Source organism: Aquarana catesbeiana, linkage group LG08 (genome assembly GCF_042186555.1).
Source record: "Aquarana catesbeiana isolate 2022-GZ linkage group LG08, ASM4218655v1, whole genome shotgun sequence".
NCBI lineage: Eukaryota > Metazoa > Chordata > Amphibia > Anura > Ranidae > Aquarana > Aquarana catesbeiana.
The window spans coordinates 10,499,989-10,521,885 of NC_133331.1; the positions used below are offsets into that span (position 1 = coordinate 10,499,989).

At 44.8% G+C, this 21,897-nt stretch overlaps 1 protein-coding gene across 1 annotated transcript in view; it reads right to left on the reverse strand.

Annotated features, from left to right (window-relative positions):
• Positions 1-21,897, reverse strand: part of ARMH3 (armadillo like helical domain containing 3) — a 213,076-nt gene that overhangs the window by 112,776 nt on the left and 78,403 nt on the right. Inside the window, exons 18-19 of the mRNA XM_073595364.1 lie at positions 19,024-19,084; positions 3,519-3,607 (exon numbers count right to left, since the gene is read on the reverse strand). Coding sequence (XP_073451465.1) covers positions 3,519-3,607; positions 19,024-19,084 — 150 coding nt within the window. The remainder of the gene's footprint in view (positions 1-3,518; positions 3,608-19,023; positions 19,085-21,897) is intronic.

The following is a 21,897-nucleotide window of genomic DNA, read 5'->3' on the forward strand; positions in this document are numbered from 1 at the left end:
CTTTTTCTTTAAAAAAACAAAAAAAAAATAGTTTATTTCCAGCCTGGACTGGAAGTGACATAATGACATTGCTCCAGTCCTCCAAGGCCATAGAGGCGTACAACTCCCGCCGCTTCCAAAAACGTTCCAGTGTCTCATGAGCCGCTTGGAATGCTTTCATGAAAAAGCCAGCTGCCGGCTAAAAAAAAAAAAAAAAAAAAAGATACCGGGTTATGGCTGATGGCATTACCCATAAACCCGGTAAACCACTTAAAAGCCACAACGCATTTATATGTATCGCGATCTTGAAGTGGTTAAGCTATTCCGAGTATTGCATGCAACATTTGGACAACACTACTCCAATGACTCCTCCTGCCGGTGCAGAGCTTGGGGGGAACATAGAATTAGGATGTCCTGCTTCTGTGTCCACCACTGTGGTGGCCTCCAACTTGAGCGTTCACCTATATTTCCTTTGCTTGGTAAGGCCAAATCCAGCTGACTCCCGAGAAGACTGTTGTTTCCATCTGGGGAGACCAAAACAGATATTCACATACCGGCCACTTTATTAGGTCCCCCTTGCTAGTAGCGGGTTGGACCCCCCTTTGGCCTTCATTCTTGGTGGCATAGATACAACAAGTCGTCAAGAGTACAAGAGTCGTTCGCCCACAGCAACCCGCATTTCCCCATTCTGTCTCCCCGGTGCAGCAGAGGACATGAAATCTGAAGCCGTGCACAGGAGCTTGCACTCTCTCCATGCCTCCTGGTATCATTATCTGCCCGTTAGGAAAGTCGGAGCATAAAGACGGAACCTGATTGGTTGGTGAAGAGCTCCGACATTTGCTCGGCTGCTGAAGTAGAATAATAACGTATCGAACCAGGCAAGACTTCAGTGATGCAGGTTTTCTTTATTTAACTCGTACGAGGAGACAAGCTACAACAAAAGGAACAGATATTTGCTTATTGGTTCTCACCGCTATAACCCGTGCAATAGGGCTGCATATATAGCAGTGAGCCTGATAGACGCCTATCTGGACTTGTCTGTCTAACAATTATAGAACTTGCATTTATATACCCTTTTACAAGCCTCATCTTAGCCATCTCTCCTAGATATGATTGGTTGCTAAGATCTACGTCAATGTAACTATCCATAAATCTGACACCTGTTCTACAACCAGGCAAACTTATTCATTCCCAGAATTCCTATATGTTCCCTAAAGTGATTTATAACTGGTTTTGTCCAATTAGAAACACCTGTGTAGAGACAGTATGGTGCCCAGCTGTGTTAAATCAAACCCTCCTCGTCCTGATAAGACTTCAAGGATTACAGATTTATGACTTTGGGAAAATGAACTTTCAATAACCCCACCAATATGTGATATATGTCTTACATATATATATATATATATATATATATATATATATATATGCACATACACATATATGCTTTATACTAAGCCAATTACTTTATTCAATATTGTCTAATTATGAATATATACATACATATCAGTATTTCCTTAATCAATGTATTTTAACAGTTTTAATGAGGGCACAAGCAGACCTTTGTTTGGCCCTGTCAAACTTAATTAATGTTCTGTACATAACTTTCCCTTATTCCACATAATTATTTCTAAACCACCTGTATAAGATGTTCTTATCTTATCAGGCTGTAATTCATCTGCTGTCAAGTGTTTTCTTTTCCAATTAGCACTTACTTGAAAACTAAAAATGAACTACCCTAATGAACTTTCACCCAGTAAACTACCTTATAAAAAATATCAGAAAGAAGCAGAGAGGTCATCTAAAGTTCAACATTTAAAAATGAAGACTTTCTATATCTATGGAAAACATAGTATACATTAATAAAGATTAATAACTATTGCTTTAATTATTGAACAATAATATTGATAAAACCACTACTATATAATAATAATATTAATAATAATAATAATAATAATAATATGAATATTAATAATAATTATATTATTAATAAAACATATGCAAATTAATATGAATAACATAAAATATATATTGGTTAATATGAAATTCTACTACACTGCCCGTTTTGCACCGGCATAGGGCATTAAGATGTAGCTTTTTTTTGTTGGGGGAGAACATATGGCCGGTGGAAGCCGATTGTCTCGTCTCAGAGGGATATCATTAGGAGAAAGCAGGCTGATTGCCGAGATTGGAGCGCGCGGAGGCTGGAGAGAGTTCAGAGCACAATCCACCGATGTAATCAGGCCAGGAAGAGACGGACGGCATTGATTATATGAACTTAGATAATCACCACCCTGACCCAGCAGACGAGGGCACGAACGTCACACAACTTTAAAACTCAGGTTTTTTTTGGGTTTTTCCAATAAAGTACATCCAACGACCACCTAACTGGGAAAATACGTCATTACTTTGATGTTACATAGTGTTGTTCTAGATGCCATAACCCCGGTATCTTTTTGAACTTTCGGAGATTCGGTGGCACAATTGATCCCGGCCCCAGAATCACTTTTAGAGATGGCGGGAGAGGTCGCCCCCCAATCACTTTTAGAGATGGCGGGAGAGGTCGCCCCCAATCACTTTTAGAGGTGGCGGGAGAGGTCGCCCCCAATCACTTTTAGAGGTGACGGGAGAGGTCGCCCCCAATCACTTTTAGAGGTGACGGGAGAGGTGGCCCCCCAGTCACTTTTAGAAGTGGCGGGAGAGGTCGCCCCCCAATCACTTTCTATTTATCTATCATATATCTATATATATCTATCATATATATATATCTATATATATCTATCATATATATATATCTATATATATCTATATAGATATATATATATATATATATATATATATAGATATATATATATATATTGATATATATATATATATATATATATATATATATATATATATATATATATATATATAATTTATAGATATATATCTATATCTATATATAGATATATATCTATATATCCCATGTTTTTATTTTTTTGTAAAATGTAAAACATGATGTTACGGTGAGTAAATAGATACCGAACATATCACTCTTTAAATTTGCGCACACTCGTGGAATGGCGACAAACTACAGTACTGAACCACATGCCGACCAGGGTTTTTCTGGCACTTTTTGTTTACAAGTAAAAATCTGTATTTTTTTTTTTTTTTTTTTATAGAAAATTACTTAGAATCCCCAAACATTTTGTATTTTGTCACACAATATTTGCGCAGCGGTTTGTCAAATGCAATTTGTTTGAAGAAAATACACTTTAATGAACTAAAAAAAAAAAAAAGCAAAAAACAAAAACAATATATCTCTCAATTTTTTTTGTATGATATGAAAGATGATGTTACGCCGAGTAAATAGATACCTAACATGTCACGCTTTAAAATTTCGCACGCTCGTGGCATGGTGACAAACTATGGTACTTAGAGGGGACGTGCAGCTTTGGGGAAAAATTAAGGAATGCACATTAATCTTCAGGTGAAAAAAAAAATGTGCATGTGTTCTTTCAGCCAGCGGGGTGCAATGGGGACGATGTTTGGGGACTTACCTGACCACAGCTCCCTCCAGGTATACTGAAGTCGTACTCGGCACTTCTTCTGGTAGCACAGGAGCTTGTGTATAATCTGTATACAACGTCTGCCAGAGAGAGAAGAATAAGAATGGGATAATTAGGTTCAAGTACAAATAGTCTAAAGCATTCTAGAATGCAACTTACTGTATATTAAAATGTAATAAAGCCGTATGTTGATGGGGACAAGAGCCTCTTCCCGACAACCCTGGCCATTGGTTGTCGGGGGGCTTATCGGAATCTGGAAGCCCCCTTTAACAAGGGGGCCCCCAGAACTGGCCCCCCCCCATGTGAATGGGTATCGGCTACCCATTCACCAAAAAAAAAAAAAAGTGTCAAAAGGTAAAAACCACAAGACAGTTTTTTGGTTTTTTTTAATAAAGGAATTGTCCATCCATCTTCAATCACCCCGCCGTACGGACCTAAAAATTGAAAAAAATAAAAAAGCTCCGCCTCGATGTGAGGACTCCTGGCGACTGCTGTCTCTTGGCTGTGGCAGCACTTATATAGGCGAGGGCGGGGCCACCCGCTGACGTAACCGAGTGTCCCCGCCTCCCTTCTGACTTCATGTGACGTCAGACGGGGCAGAGTCATCAGGTTACGTCAGCAGGTGACCCCGCCCTTGCCTATATAAGAGCTGTCAAATCCATACCAGAACCTAAGGGGGGGGGGGGGGTGTGGACCCACACCGTTTTTTTCCTTGATTTTTTCATCTATATTGTCGGGAGCTGGAAATACATTACAGCCGCAAGCAATTTTAAATGCTGTTTTTTTCCTTTAGAAATGTCATTTTGCTGTGGTACTATTCTACAAATCACACAGATGTGCCACTTTACAGGCAGACTAAGGGGACCCCCCGGCGCGATATTTTAAGGAATATTTCATTTTTATTGCTTCACTTTAAGCATTAATAAAATCACTACTCCTGAAAATACGGTCGTTTTAAAAACTTTTTTTTTTGCATTGATCCATGTCCCCTGGGGCAGGACCCGGGTCCCCAAACACTTTTTGTGACAATAATTTGCATATAAGCCTTTAAAATGAGCACTTTTGATTTTTCATGTTCGTGTTCCATAACTTTAATAGGGTTTGCGTGTTCGCTAGAACTTTTTGCCTGTTCGCTTGTTCTGGTGCGAACCGAAAGGGGGGGGTTCAGCTCATCCTTATTTACCATTAGTTACAGCAGTTGTTTTTTTTTCTTTTTGGGATAAATCTTTTACATGAATAAATAAAAGCTGATCATTGTAAGCACCCCTATCAGTTTTAAATGGTTTGTCTCATCTCTGTAACGGATACATTCTACTAGAGAGATTGTTCTGTTGAAAGACAACAGACTTAATGGTAGGTGAAAATAGCGGAAAGGAAGTCCAAAAAAGAAAAATCTAAGAATTGGTAAGCTGCAATATAATAAAGATTTGAATTTAGGTTCAATACCACTTGAAATTTTTCAGCTGACTGCCCATCATATTAATGGATTATTTATTTCCATTAAACAATAAATAAAAACAGCATTCAAAAGAAATCAATAGATCCAGAAACACAAGCAGCAAATTTATATATATATATACACACACACACACATACAGTTGTGCTCATAAGTTTACATACCCTGGCAGAATTTATGATGATTTCTTGGCCATTTTTCAGAGACTACGAATGATAACACAAAAACTTTTCTTTCACTCATGGTTAGTGTTTGGCTGAAGCCATTTATTATCAATCAACTGTGTTTACTCTTTTTAATTCATAATGACAACAGAAACTACCCAAATGACCCTGATCAAAAGTTTACATACCCCATTTCTTAATACCATGTATTGCCCCCTTTAACATCAATGACAGCTTGAAGTCTTTTGTGGTATTTGTGGATGAGGCTGTTTATCTTCTCAGATGGTAAAGCTGCCCATTCCTCTTGGCAAAAAGCCTCCAGTTCCTGGAAATTCTTGGGCTGTCTTGCATGAACAGCACGTTTGAGATCTCCCCAGAGTGGCTCAATGACATTGAGGTCAGGAGAATGAGATGGCCACTCCAGAACCTCCACTTTATTCTGCTGTAGCCAATGACAGGTGGACTTGGCCTTGTGTTTTGGATCATTGTCATGTTGGATTGTCCAAGTACGTCCCATGCGCAGCTTCCTGGCTGATGAATGCAAATGTTCCTCCAGTATTTTTTGATAACAGACTGCATTCATCTTGTCATCAATTCTGACCAAATTCCTTGTGCCTTTGTAGCTCACACATCCCCAAAACATCAGTGATCCACCTCCGTGTTTCACAGTAGGAATGGTGGACCTTTCATCATAGGCCTTGTTGACTCCTCTCCAAATGAAGTGTTTATGGTTGAGGCCAAAAATCTTAATTTTGGTCTCATCACTCCAAATGACTTTGTGCCAGAAGGTTTGAGGCTTGTCTCTGTGCTGTTTGGCGTATTATAAGCGGGATACTTTGTGGCATTTGTGTAGTAATGGCTTTCTTCTGGCGACTCGACCATGCAGCCCATCTTTCTTCAAGTACCTCCTTATTGTGCATCTTGAAACAGCCACACCACATGTTTTCAGAGAGTCCTGTATTTCACCTGAAGTTATTTGTTGGTTTTTCTTTGCATCCCGAACAATTTTCCTGGCAGTTGTGGCTGAAATTTTAGTTGGTCTACCTGACCGTGGTTTGGTTTCAACAGAACCCCTCATTTTCCACTTCTTTATTAGAGTTTGAACACTGCTGATTGGCATTCTCAATTCCTTGGATATCTGTTTATATCCCTTTCCTGTTTTATACAGTTCAACTACCTTTTCCCACAGATCCTTTGACAATTTTTTTTGCTTTCCCCATGACTCAGAATCCAGAAATGTCAGTGCAGCACTGGATGAAAGATGCAAGGGTCTGTCAGGAGTCCAGAAACCCATTGACCTTTTATACACACACTAATTACAAGCAAACAGATCACAGGTGAGGATGGTTACATTTAATAGCCATTCAATCCCCTTTGTGTCAACTTGTGTGCATGTTATCAGGCCAAAATCAACAGGGTATGTAAACTTTTGATCACGGTCATTTGGGTTTCTGTTGTCATTATGATTTAAGAAGAGTAAACACAGTTGATTGATAATAAATGGCTTCAGCCAAACACTGACCATGAGTGAAAGAAAAGTTTTTGTTATCATTCATATTCTCTGAAAAAGGGCCAAGAAATCATAAATTCTGCCAGGGTATGTAAACTTATGAGCACAACTGTATATACACACACACATATATACAGTATCTCACAAAAGTGAGTACACCCCTCACATGTCTGTAAATATTCTTCTATCTTTCCATGTGACAACACTGAAGAAATGACACTTTGCTACAATGTAAAGTAGTGAGTGTACAGCTTGTATAACAGTGTAAATTTGCTGTCCCCTCAAAATAACTCAACACACAGCCATTAATGTCTAAACCGCTGCCAACAAAAGTCAGTACACCCCTAAGAGAAAATGTCCAAATTGCGCCCAAAGTGTCAATATTTTGTGTGGCCACCATTATTTTCCAGCACTGCCTTAACCCTCTTGGGCATGGAGATCACCAGAGCTTCACAGGTTGTCACTGGAGTCCTCTTCCCCTCCTCCATGACGACATCACGGAGCTGGTGGATGTTAGAGACCTTGCGCTCCTCCACCTTCCGTTTGAGGATGTCCCACAGATGATCAATAGGGTTTAGGTCTGGAGACATGCTTGGCCAGTCCATCACCTTTACCCTCAGCTTCTTTAGCAAGGCAGTGGTGGTCTTGGAGGTGTGTTTGGGGTGGTTATCATGTTGGAATACTGCCCTGCGGCCCAGTCTCTGAAGGGAGGGGATCATGCTCTGCTTCAGTATATCACAGTACATGTTGGCATTCATGGTTCCCTCAATGATCTGTAGCCCCCCAGTGCCGGCAGCACTCATGCAGCCCCAGATAATGACACTCCCACCACCATGCTTGACTGTAGACAAGACACACTTGTCTTTGTCCTCCTCACCTGGTAAAATATTTACAAAAATGTGAGGGGTGTACTCACTTTTGTGAGATACTTTATATATTTTTTGCACACATGCTTAAAAAATCATTTTAGGCCTGAAGATTAAACCCCCCCAAAACATGATACATTTTCAGAAAGCAGACACCCTAAAGAAAAAAATAGCGGAAGTTTACATTTTTTATGTCACACAATATTACCGCAAAGGTCTAAGAAATACACTGAAGTGCGTTTTAGGGCACACAAACTCCAAAAATGACCCAAATTGTTGGTAAAATATAAAAGCTGAGGTTGCACCGAGTAAATAGATACCCAACATGTCAGACCTTAAAGTGGGAGTAAACTCCCATGCATGAATTTTACCTATAGGCACTGTAAAGATCGCCTAAGTGCGCACCGTTTAGGAGATATTTACTGTGGATGCAGCCGGTGACGTCACCGACATGTGCGCTCTGCATACAAATGCTGTTTCTTCTGAGTCTTGTGTGGCAAAAGGGGGCTCCGGCCAATCACACAGCTGGAGCCCATGAACCCGGAAGGAAGGCCAGGTGATAATGGAGGCGCCTTTAGCGGTAACAACGTGCCGCCGGAGGGCTTTGTTCTAAGGTTTACTATCGCTTTAAATTTGTGCGCGCCCCTGAAATGGCAACAAATTTCGGTGCCCGATATTTTCTATAGGCAACGCATTAAAAGCCCCCTACAGGTCATCAGTTTAGGGTTACAGAAGAGGTCTGGTGCTGGAATTATTGCTCTCACTCCGGCGTGAGCGGTGATGTGCAATATGTTTATCGCAGTCGGCATTTTCATGCATAGGCGCCCCCCCGCCGCGTGCGCTTACATTCGTACGTATATGTGAGGGGGCCCCAACTTTTTTTTGGGGGGGGGGGGTATTTTCAGCTTGTTCGCACCCACATTTGCACCTTTCAAGGGAGGGGGGGGGGGGGGAGGAGGAATCGGATACCTGTCAAAGCAAGGTATCCACCCTCACTTCCGAAAGAAAAAGAAAGAAAGAAAGAACGAAAGAACGAACGAAAGAACGAACGAACGAACGAAAGAAAAAATAAAGAACGAAAGAAAAAATAAAGAACGAAAGAAAGAAAGAACGAAAGAAAAAGAAAGAAAGGAACGAATGAACGAACGAAAGTGCTTCCCTGCCCCCCTCCCCTGCCAGGTGCCCGCGTTTCACGAATCAAGGTTTGCCAGGTCATAATTGCTATAGATTAGCGAACCTTGATTCGTGAAACGCGTTAATCTTGCCATGACTGCATAGAGGTCTCATGATGTCTTATGATGTATCTTGACGGATTTTTATCTTCAATAAATTATCACTGCTTTACACCTGGGAGTGCGGTCATCCTTTCTTGCATCATTGGCTCTTATTCAGGCTGCGGACTGGACCTGCACCACAAGGTTGAAAGGAGCAGTCATTCCCACCTGGAGTTGCACAGCTCTGTCTTGTATCAGTTATGTCGGACGCTGCCCGAGGGCCCGGGGGCCAGTAGGGGGCCCCATGGCTCTCCCCTTCATCCCACTATACTCAGGGAAGCTAGGTATAGTGAGATGAAGGTGACAAGGCCCCTGGCCTTGTCACACACTGCAGGGGAAACAAGGGCAAAACTGACCTCCGTAGGCTTTCAAGTGATGCCCCATCCACCTTATTCTCCCGACCTGGCTCCGTCTGACTATCATTTGTTCGCCAATCTCAAAAAAACACCTTAAAGGGACAACGACTTTGGAGTGTTCCGGAGGCAACCAATGCTGCAAATGAGTGGTGACACCAGCAGTCGAAAGAATTTTATTTGCACGGACTTAAGAAGGTGTAGGACAGATGTCGCAAGTGCATTGACTTCCTGGGGGGAATATGTAGAATAGTGTGGCAGTTACAGCTTCCTAGCTTAATTTTTTCTTGGTAAGGCTCAATACTTACCAGCCCCCCCCCCCCCCCTCGTAAAGGTGATGGTTCCATGAGGATTGCACACAGGTTTCACTTTAACCATTTCCCGTCCGGCCTATAGCAAAATGGCAGGCGGGCGGTGATTTCGTTACCCTGACTGGACGTCATATGATGTCTTTCAGGATAGCGAGCCGGCTTGGTGGTGCGGGTATGTCAGTCTGACACACCGCAACACCGACCTTGGTAAAGAGCCTCTGACGGAGGCTCTTCACCACGCAATCAGCCGTGTCCAATCACAGCTGATCATGGTTTAAACAGGAAGAGCCGTATATCAGCTTTTCCTCTATCGCGCCTGACAGATGCGACTAGAGGAGAGCCGATCGGCTGCTCTCCTGACAGGGGGGGGGGGTCTGCTTTGATTATCAGCGCAGACCACCCCCCCAGGATGCCCACCACTGATGACCACCAGGTATGCCACCCATGGCCATCAGGGATGCCAATCTGTGCCTACAAATGATGCCAGTGCCCATCAGTAGTGCCTAACAATGTCTCCTTATCAGTGATGCCCATCAGTGCCACCCATCAGTGTCCATCAGTGCCACCCATCAGTGTCCTTCACTGCCACCCATAAGTGTCCTTCACTGCCGCCCATAAGTGTCCTTCACTGCCGCCCATCCGTGCCCAGTGCCACCTATCAGTGCCACCTATCTGTACCCATCAGAGCAGCCTATCAATGCCCATCGGTGTCGCCTATCAGTGCTACATATTAGTGCTCATCAATGCCGCCTCATCAGTGCCGCCTCATCAGTGCCCATCAGTGAAGGAGAAAACGTATTTATTTACAAAATTTTATAACAGAAATGAAGAAAGAATGTTTTTTTTTCTTCTAAATTTTCAGGTTTTTTTTTGTTTGCTTAGCAAAAAAAATAATTTAAAAAAAAAAAAAAAAACCAGTGGTGATCAAATGCCATTCAAAGAAATCTCTATTTGTGGGAACAAAATGATACAAATTGTGTTTGTGTAAAGTGTAGTATGACCGCGCAATTGTCATTTAAAAAGCGACAGCGCTGAAAGCTGAAAATTGGCCTGGGCAGGAGGGGGGGGGGGGGGGGAGTGCCCGGTATTGAAGGGGTTAATAGAGATTTTGCTGGGTTGATGACGCCGTTGCATCATTTATGAGATCAAATGCACTTAATCGCGCCGGCTGATCCCGGATCCGATCTCTTTTGTCCGGCGTATGCGCGGTACGGGAGAAGCACATTTGGAAAAAATGACGTCATTCACTGGAAAAAGGCGCTGGTATAAAAGGCCTGATCTAAGGTTACGATAATTAGCATTAATCATTTACGATGTTTGTGTCTCCGGCTTTGCTGATTTCACCGCAAACTCGGGAACGGAACAGATAATGGGGCAAAAATAATACATTATCGCCCTGGTCCAATCAGGAGCCAGACAGCCCAATGGAAAGATGGTTTATCCGAGAGTGAGATTGTTTACTGAATGGCATTGCGAGGGGCCCAGAGCTTTCCTTCTACAGGCCAGTTCTCTGATGTACCTACAAATACTGTCTGAAAAGAAGTATCACAATAAATTGTTACTTTACCTGGTGATCCCGCCTTTAACTAGGGCTTATTTGGGGGTAGGGCTTATATTGCAGCCATCACCGACAATCACGCTAGGTCTTCTTTTCAGGGTAACAGGGTAGTAATGACGGCAATCAGCGACCTATATCGGGACTGTGATAGTATGGCGGTCAACCAGACACTAAATGACACTTTTGGCACCCAGTGATATTAATACAGTGATCAGTGCTAAAAATATGCACTGTCACTGTACATATGACACTGGCTGGGAAGTAGTTAAACACCAGGGGCGATCAAAGGGTTAACTGTGTGCTTAACCAGTGTTTTTGTGTGCTATGTGCTTTCACTAGGGGAAGTGATGGATTTTATGCCCTGCTTTGCAGGGAAAGAAAATCCGTCTCATCCCCGCTGTCAGAACAAAGCTCTCCATTGTTTATATAGGCAGAGCTCTGTCCTGATTTCCTACTTGCCGATCAGCAGGTGCCGGCGGTCTAACCACAGCACAGCCATCGCACCCGGAAGAGCAAGATCACACACAGTATCTGACAAAAGTAAGTACACCCTCACATTTTTGTGAATCTTTTCTTCTATCTTTTCATGTGACAACACTGAAGAAATGACACTTGTCTACAATGTAAAGTAGTGAGTGTACAGCTTGTATAACAGTGTAAATTTGCTGTCCCCTCAAAATAACTCAACACACAGCCATTAATGTCTAAACCGCTGGTAACAAGTCAGTACACCCCTATCATGTGTCATGTGACTCGATAGTGTTACAAGGTCTCAGGTGTGAATGGGGAGCAGGTGTGTTAAATTTGGAGTTATCGCTCTCACTCTCTCATACTGGTCACTGGAAGTTCAACATGGCACCTCATGGCAAAGAACTCTCTGAGGATCTGAAAAAAACAATAGTTGCTCTACATAAAGATGGCCTAGGCTATAAGAAGATTGCCAAGACCCTGAAACTGAGCTGCAGCATGGTGGCCAAGACCATACAGAGGTATAACAGGACAGGTTCCACTCAGAACAGGCCTCGCCATGGTCCACCAAAGAAGTTGAGGTCACGTGCTCAGCGTCATATCCAGAGGTTGTCTTTGGGAAATAGACGTATGAGTGCTGCCAGCATTGCTGCAGAGGTTGTAGGGGTGGGGGGGTCAGCCTGTCAGTGCTCAGACCATACGCCGCACACTGCATCAAATTGGTCTGCAAGGCTGTCGTCCCAGAAGGAAGCCTCTTCTGAAGATGATGCACAAGTAAGTCCGCAAACAGTTTGCTGAAGACAAGCAGACTAAGGACATGGATTACTGAACCATGTCCTGTGGTCTGATGAGACCAAGATAAACTTATTTGGTTCAGATGGTGACAAGCGTGTGTGGCGGCAACCAGGTGAGGAGTACAAAGACAAGTGTGTCTTGTCTACAGTCAAGCATGGTGGTGGGAGTGTCATGGTCTGGGGCTGCATGAGTGCTGCCGGCACTGGGGAGCTACAGATCATTGAGGGAACCATGAATGCCAACATGTACTGTGACATACTGAAGCAGAGCATGATCCCCTCCCTTCAGAGACTGGGCCACAGGGCAGTATTCCAACATGATAACCACCCCAAACACATCTCCAAGACCACCACTGCCTTGCTAAAGAAGCTGAGGGTAAAGGTGATGGACTGGCCAAGCATGTCTCCAGACCTAAACCCTATTGATCATCTGTGGGACATCCTCAAACTGAAGGTGGAGGAGCGCAAGGTCTCTAACATCCACCAGCTCCGTGATGTCGTCATGGAGGAGGGGAAGAGGACTCCAGTGACAACCTGTGAAGCTCTGGTGACCTCCATGCCCAAGAGGGTTAAGGCAGTGCTGGAAAATAATGGTGGCCACACAAAATATTGACACTTTGTCACATGAAAAGTTAGAAGAAAATATTTACAAAAATGTGAGGGGTGTACTCATTTTTGTGAGATACTGTATATATGTAATTCTGCGCAGTCGGCACTGTAGCGGTAAAACTACAAGTACGCGGTCAGCAAGTGGTTAAGGTAACACCTCTGCATTAGTACAAAGCTGGCACTCTGCCAAACTACACCTTTTGAAATGTGGGACCCCCTTTGGAGCCCACCCTCTTCCATGAGCATACACCAACAGCCCCGAAGAAGGGGGAGGCATTTCTCCTGAAACGCGTTGGCTCAATCTGTACGTATTTATGCTTTCAATAAACAATTGCTTTCTCCCATGGAGAGTCGCGTCATTTCGGACAACGGATCCTTGTCCTTCCTCATGCAAGTATTACCTTAGGGAAGCCTTCATTTAATGGCAGACCACGGTCCAGACCCAGACCGAGTGACACTGCTGTCCAGACCGTCAGCCTGCCAGTCTGAAGCACTAGATACCTGCTGCACTACTGTCAGTCTGATGGGGACACCTGGTCTATAGGGGCACTCTGATGAGGAGACCTGATGTACAGGGGCACCCCGACGGGGACATCTCATCTACAGGGGCACTCCGATGGGGGACACCTCATCTACAGGGGGGCACTCCATCTACAGGGGGGCACTCCATCTACAGGGGGGCACTCCATCTACAGGGGGGCACTCCATCTACAGGGGGGCACTCCATCTACAGGGGGGCACCTCATCTACAGGGGGGCACTCCGATGGGGGGCACCTCATCTACAGGGGGGCACTCCGATGGGGGGCACCTCATCTACAGGGGGACACCTCATCTACAGGGGCACTCCGATGGGGGACACCTCATCTACAGGGGCACTCCGATGGGGGACACCTGATCTATACAGTGAGGGGAAAAAAAGTATTCGATCCTCTGCTGGTTTTGTACGTTTGCCCACTGACAAAGAAATGATCAGTCTATAATTTTAATGGTCGGTTCATTTTAACAGTGAGAGACAGAACAACAACAAAAATATCCAAAAAAAAAACGCATTTCAAAAAAGTTCTAACATTTATTTGCATTTTATACACCTGCGGGCCCCATGGCGGGTGTCGCTATACAGGGCATGGGGAGCTCAGCCACTATCTGTCCGCTGATCCTCCTTGTGAGTGAACCAGGAAGTGACCTGTATCACGGCACTTCCTGACATGGAGCGGTCAATCTCTGGCTGCGCTAGCTGGGGAAGCAGCTAATGGATCATGATCTGTGCTGCATTAGCTGCAGTGGAGTACAGGGGGTTTAATAGACCCCTGATGTCTCCATAAAGAGAGCCTGTCATAACCGGATAGCTAGCTGCCTCCTCTGTACACAGGAGTTAACCATGCGGTCTCCTTCATGTAACACAGGAGCTGACAGAGGATCACTCAGACCGGGCTCCCCTAGGGACTCCTTACGGTACCCCAAAGTGCCGCAGCACCCTGGTTGAAAAACACTGACATAGGTGACTATTAGTCCACTATGGAATGGCAATAACATTATTAGAAAAAAAAAGAAAAAAAAGAAAAAAAAAGGTTTAAACACATTTACAGCAACAAAGAAAAAAAAAAACATTTTAACCACTTCCCGTTCTTAGGCCGTTTATAAACGGCGGCAGGTTGAAGTGGTTATACTGGGATCATCACCACAACTACAGTCCGCGACTCTCTTTCTATACAGCCACTGGATTACTTTTTACAGGCGTCGGAATGGGGTCACCCCCCCCCCCCCCCCCGCTGCCACTTTTACCAAGCTCTCCTGTCCGATCAGGGAGCCCGGTAGAGCATGCGACCAGCGGCATCTGCTTCCTGGGACACAGCGAGAGGAACTGATGTCGCTCCTCCCACTATGTGATGTCAGAGACCGGAAGCGCGCCAAGGATTTTGTCACTTCTGGTTTTCAGTCTCACGTAAACAAGCCATTACTGGCTTGTGAAAGGATCAGATCAAACTGCTCTCAGTTCAATCTGATGCTTTGGAGGCCAGAGGTAAGATATAGGGGTCCCAAAGACCCCAGATCTCTCCATTGCAAACAGGTCATTTTTTTTTTTTTTTCACTTATGTGCGCTGATGAGTCTGCACTGGTGGGCACTGATAGGCGACATCGATGAGGAGGAACTGATGGGCACTATTGGGACTGCACTGATAATCAGGGCCTGTCACTGCCCATGCTATCACAATGGAGGTTGTTCATCCCTTGTGATAGAAATAAAGTTGATTAAAAAAAAAAAAAAAAGACAAAAAAAAAAAAAAGAAGATAAAAAAAGATTAAAAAAAGACAAAAAAAATAAAGAAAAAAAGATAAAAAAAAAAAAAGATTAAAAAAAAAAAAAAAAAAAAAAAAAAAAGATAAGGTTTACATTAATTTTAAAGGAATAAAAAGTACAAGGTTAATTTTTTCTTTATTTTGGCAACACCAGAAAAATAAGCAATGATCAAGAACTGAACAAAGTGAGTATGGAGATCTGGTATGACTTTATTTTCATGTCCTGCGTGTAAATTCTGTGTTCTGCACCTCCTCCCCCCCCCACCTGCCTTATCCTGTCAGTATTCCATGCAAGATTGCTTTCCATCTGTTACCGATTGCACACACTACGGGCTGCTGCATGCTTAGTGTAATGTGCCCGCCATCTGTCACCAAGACATTGACGACGTTCCCTCACTTTTACTGGTGAGGCATCTGCCAGCTTTTATCCTCACAACTTTCAGACTTTACGTGTGTGCCCACATTGTTATTAAAAAGGGAAAAAAAAAAAAAAAAAAAAGAGCTTCATCGACACTCTCCTGGATTGTGATCAGACCGTTGTATTACATAACTCATTATTCCATAATTTCATGTACATTTTACAAACAGGGGATCAATGTAGTAACAATAAATATGTCATTTATTTACCCAAACAGGAATACCGCTACACTCACTGTAATGGTAAATCAATCAATATCTAGGCTGGTAAAAATGTAGAACTCTGGACAAAAGTCCCCTAATGTGATGATTTTTTTTTTTTTTGGTGACAGGTTCTCTTTAACCACTTGCCTACCGGGCACTTTCACCCCCTTTCCTGCCCAGGCCAATTTTCAGCGCTGTCACACTTTGAATGACAATTGCGCGGTCATGCAACACTGTACCCATATGACATTTTTATCATTTTTTTTTTCACACAAATAGAGCTTTCTTTTGGTTGAATTTAATCACTACCGGGGGTTTTATTTTTTGCTAAATACACAAATAAAGACCTAAAATTTTGAAAGAAAAACCAAAAACAGTTTTTCATAATTTGTTCTAAAATGTTGCAAACAGGAAATTTTTCTCCTTCACTGATGGGCATTGATAGGCTGCACCGATGGGCACTGATAGGCAACACTGATGGGCACTGAAGGGCATTGATAGGCTGCACTGATGGGGTGGCACTGGTGGGCACTGATAGGCTGCACTGATGAGGTGGCAGTAGTGGGCACTGATGGGCATTGATAGGCTGCACTGATGGGCACTGGTGGGCATTGATAGGCTGCACCGATGAGGTGGCAGTAGTGGGCACTGATGGGCATTGATAGGCTGCACTGATGAGGCTGTCCTGATAGACGGCACTGATGGGCACAGATTGGCAGCACTGTTGGGACTGCACTGATAACTAGGACACCGATTCGTCATTTGGCTATAGCGCGGTCAGCAAGTGGTTAATCTGCCCAACAAATTGGGCAAAAAAAAAAAAAAACCATGCAAAATGCAAATTGCGGGAAAATCGCATATGAAAAAAATGCAAAACACACAGCAAAAAGCACTGCAGAAACAGATCAAAAGCAAACTGCATAGGTGTGAACCGAGCCTAATGGAATGTGGTAAAACGCATCAAAACGCTTTGGAACGCATCAAAAACGGTGAAAAAAAAAAAAAAACAGGAAGAGAAAAAAAAATGAGGGAAATAAAAACATCTGCAACACATTAAAAAACACTTCAAAAACACATCTGGAAAAGATCTGGAGGAAACTTTTTGCTAAACAAAAAAAAGCGAAAATTTTGAAAAAAAAAAAAAAAATGTTCATGGTTTATTATAAAATTTTGCAAGTAGGTAATTTTTCTGCTTCACTGATGGGCACTGATTGGTGGCACTAATGGGCAATGGTAGGCAGCACTGATAGGTGACACGGATGAGGATACACCGATTGGCAACACTGGTGGGCACTATTGGGACTGCACTGATAATCAGAGCCCCAATTATCAGTGTAGATATCCCTTAACACAAGCTGGTTATCGGTCTTGAGGTTACTGTATTAGTGTACGCCACCATCTGTTGGCTGCTGTAAGATTGTAAGCCATTTTTAGTCTAAAGAAATGCCTTAGGTACTATCCTAGCATCATAGTTCAAACCCAACATGCCCAGCTGCATTTTCAAACATGTACATCAAAACTGTTCCTTGTAAAGCCACAATCCACTGTAGGAATGGACACCACCGTCTGAGTTCTGTAAGGAGGTCTGTAGGCTACTGTAGGATTGCATGCCACCATCTGAGCCAGGGCTGGACTGGAACAAAAATTTGACCATGGATTTCATCCAGACAGGCCCACATTAATTTTGCAAACATGCACAAAAACAGTATATATAAACTATACGCAATTGTGCAAAAAAAGCCTCGCCCTTACATCAGGGTCCCTAGAGAGCCTCAGCCTTGCATCAGGGTCCCCAGAGAGCCTCTCCCTTACATCAGGGTCCCCAGAGAGCCTCCCCCTTGCATCAGGGTCCCCAGAGAGCCTCCCCCTTGCATCAGGATCCCCAAGAGCATCCCCCTTACATCAGGGTCCCCAGAGAGCCCCCCCCTTACATCAGGATCCCCAGAGAGCCTCCCCCTTACGTCAGGGTCCCCAGAGAGCCCCCTCCTTGTGTCAGGGTCCCCAGAGAGCCTCCGCCTTGCATCAGGGTCCCCAGAGAGCCTCCCCCTTACATCAGGGTCCCCAGAGAGCCTCCCCCTTACATCAGGGTCCCCAGAGAGCCTCCCCCTTACATCAGGGTCCCCAGAGAGCCTCCCCCTTACATCAGGGTCCCCAGAGAGCCTCCCCCTTACATCAGGGTCCCCAGAGAGCCTCCCCCTTACATCAGGGTCCCCAGAGAGCCTCCCCCTTACATCAGGGTCCCCAGAGAGCCCCCCCCTACATCAGAATCCCCAGAGAGCCTCCCCCTTACATAAGGGCCCCCAGAGAGGCTCGCCCTTACATCAGGGTTCCCAGAGAGCCTCGCCCTTACATCAGGGTCCCCAGAGAGCTTTACATCAGGGTCCCCAGAGAGCCTCCCCCTTACATCAGGGTCCCCAGAGAGCCTCCCCCTTACATCAGGGTCCCCAGAGAGCCTCCCTTTTATATCAGGGTCCCGAGAGAGCCCCCCTTTACATCAGGGTCCCCCGAGACGCTCCTTACATCAGGGTCCCCAGAGAGAGGGTGGGCAGTGAGAGATGATGTAATCTCTCTGCTGCCCGCTGCTGCACAGTGAGGACGGATCAGCGGTAATGCAGGATGGGCGGTGAGAGATTATGTCATCTCTCTGCTCTCTCGCCCGCCCAGCTCTCCTGTGCTGGCCGCCGCATGGCTGCATAGAGGCCACAGCACGATAGTGGGTCACGGCCCTGTGGTTGGGGACCCCTGGGACATAGCCCCAAAAGCCACCCCCTAGCGACACCACTGGCTGTCACTGAAATCGCCCCCCCCCCCCCCCGGAAATTCACTGTAGTCCTGATGGCCAGTACATGCCTGATCTGAGCTGTGAAGGCCACCAACAGATATAGTGTATGTAGGCCGCTGTAAGCACTATGCCAACATATCAGATCACCACAAGATTGTATGCCATCATCTGAGCTCTGAAGGCCATCATCCGAGGTATGTAGGCCACTGTAGGACCCCCAGTCAACATATGAAGTCTGTAGACCATCACAGGACTGTATCTGTAGGGCACTATAGGATTGTATACCACCATCATGCTAAAGGCATGCCTTAGGTGCTATCCTAGCTTCAGAATTCAAACCCAATATCCCCAACCGCATTTTCAAAGATGTACATCACAGCTATTCCTTATAAAGCCCTGGTAATGTCTGCCAACGTCTCATTGTGACTTACATATAAAGATCCATAGGAAACTCCTTCATCATGTGGGTTATTATGAATTCCACCATCAGATCTGAAAGAAAGCAAGGAATGAGTGTCTGACACCGATCATTACCACCACCTACCACCCCCTCACCCCCAACTTTGTAATAACTACCGTTAAAGCAGGTCACAGGCACAATCTGGCAGGGGGCACACTAGGGTGGGCTTACTATCCTGGTGGTAATACCTATGGCTTTCTGCTCCGATTTACTTGAATGAAGACAACCTAAGGACAGGATTACAGTTCTAAACTCCGGGCTCTCGTCAGCGTGGAAAAGGATGGGGAAAGGGGGGGGGGGGGGGGGGGTTACCATGGCAACAGTAGCTGCTAAAAATAATCATAAGAGAACCAGGCTGCCTGTGTTTCTCTGAATGAGCTCATTACAGATAAGCCCTACAAGGGGAACCTAAAGAGAATCTCCACCTTTCTGCCCTAGAACATAAAAAGGCCGCAGACGATTCCTACTTGCTCATGCAATAATTTAGATATAGATCTTTTTGTGCAACGACCTCCGTCTTTTATCATCTATAGGACTCTGTATCTACACTTTGCTTCTGATTCCACTCTTAAAAGGGGGGGGGGTGAATATTAAGGAAAAAAAACTAAGTCTTCAGGCTGCTGTGCTTCTCACCTAAGCCTGTTGTGAGCTGCAATGTGCATAGGCAATCAAGTTGCTGAGCTCTCCAGTTGCAATTTTGTACACATAACAAAATGTTCACCCGATTGGCTGGACCGATTCCTGAATGGGAGGACTGGCCTCCATTTAATTAGGGCAAACATTAGAACGACCTGTGTTCCGATGAGGAAAGTTGCAGTGTCAGCATCCCTTTAGTCTATATGACTTTGGTGTAATGAAAGCAATGTAGTATGTCATTTTTACATTGCCTTCAGACAGGTCCGGAGTCTTCATATCACTTTGCCTATTTTGTTTTGTTCTTTCTAAAAGGTCCAAGAAATAGGAAGAGCAAGTCTCGAAACACGTCGGGCTCTGGGCTCGATGGATTCTGGGTTGGTGAGAGCTTCAAAATTACCCTCTGGGTTGGGAGCAAATACATCCGATGTAACACCATTGTTATAGGTATATGTGTTTAGAGATGCAATCAAACTAGATGGCCTGATGGACATTTTTGATGGACACTGGATGTTTTTAGCACTTTATGAATAAAAAATATATATATTTTATGTATATTTCTGTGGTCCATGTGGTACTCTATTAAGCTGCCACCCACGCAACCGATTATTGGTTTCCTTTCTGTTTGTTAGACCAGGGGTCAACAAAAAGGGCCAAGTATGACCTTCAGACTTTAGTGGGGCCAGACTGTGGCCATTGGGAGTAGAATATGTCCCGGTGTCCAGTGGGAAGAAACAATGCCGTATCTTTGGTTTCAGTGGGAGGACTAGTGCCCCAACGTTGGTGTCCATGAAAAGAATTGTGGCCCATCGCTGGTGTCAGTGTCAATGGAAGGAATTGTGCCCCATTGTTGGTGTCCATGGAAAGAACTGTGCCCCATCGTTGGTGTCCATTGAAGGAATTGCGCCCCATCGTTGGTGTCCAAGGTAGGAATTGCGCCCCAGCGTTGGTGTCCATGGAAGGAATTGCGCCCCAGCGTTGGTGTCCATGGAAGGAATTGTGCCCCAGCGTTGGTGTCCATGGAAGGAATTGTGCCCCAGCGTTGGTGTCCATGGAAGGAATTGTGCCCCAGCGTTGGTGTCCATGGAAGGAATTGTGCCCCAGCGTTGGTGTCCATGGAAGGAATTGTGCCCCAGCGTTGGTGTCCATGGAAGGAATTGTGCCCCAGCGTTGGTGTCCATGGAAGGAATTGTGCCCCAGCGTTGGTGTCCATGGAAGGAATTGTGCCCCAGCGTTGGTGTCCATGGAAGGAATTGTGCCCCAGCGTTGGTGTCCATGGAAGGAATTGTGCCCCAGCGTTGGTGTCCATGGAAGGAATTGTGCCCCATCCTTGGTGTCCATGGAAGGAATTGTGCCCCATCCTTGGTGTCCATGGAAGGAATTGTGCCCCATCCTTGGTGTCCATGGAAGGAATTGTGCCTCATCGTTGGTGTCCATGGAAGGAATTGTGCCTCATCGTTGGTGTCCATGGAAGGAATTGTACCCCATCGTTGGTGTCCATGGAAGGAATTGTACCCCATCGCACAGGAACACGAAGCGTGCATCGGTGTGAAGTGGAAGTAAACCCTCCTATCCTTTTCAGCCAAGGAAGCTGCCATCTTGGCCTCTGTTTAATCTTCTACTGCCATGATGCTGCGCATGTGATCAGTTATGACCCCAGCCATTGGATGGTTTGACAGTTTGTTTAGAGCAGAACCACAGGAATGTGACAGTTACACTTCTAGCATGTGCTGGAATATAACTTTTTTGAAACCGTTAAATCGATGGGTTTACTTCCGCTTTAAGTGACTTTTTTTTTTTAATCCAAATCAGCACCTGTGATGGTCCTGACATGAATGATAAGTGTTCCTTTCACTGCGGGCTGCTATGTTCCTTGAAACCCTCCATCTCCTGGCCCACCGAGTATCTCCAGTGATTGTCTGAAGCTATGAGGGTTAATACGAGCAGCTCCACCTATCACAGGCGCTCGTCAAAAGTGTTGACTATGCCCGTCCTATGCCCCCCCCCTCAGGCTCCATTCAAAGAAGCTGCACTCTCTGTTCCCATAATGAATAGCGCTCCATGTATGGAGAAGGTGGACCTTTCATTCTACTGCCCGTCCCGTCCTTTATTCATGGAGCGCTTTTCTTTGCACTAACCAATAGTGCAGTGATGGCGAACCTTGGCACCCCAGATGTTTTGGAACTACATTTCCCATGATGCTCAGACACTC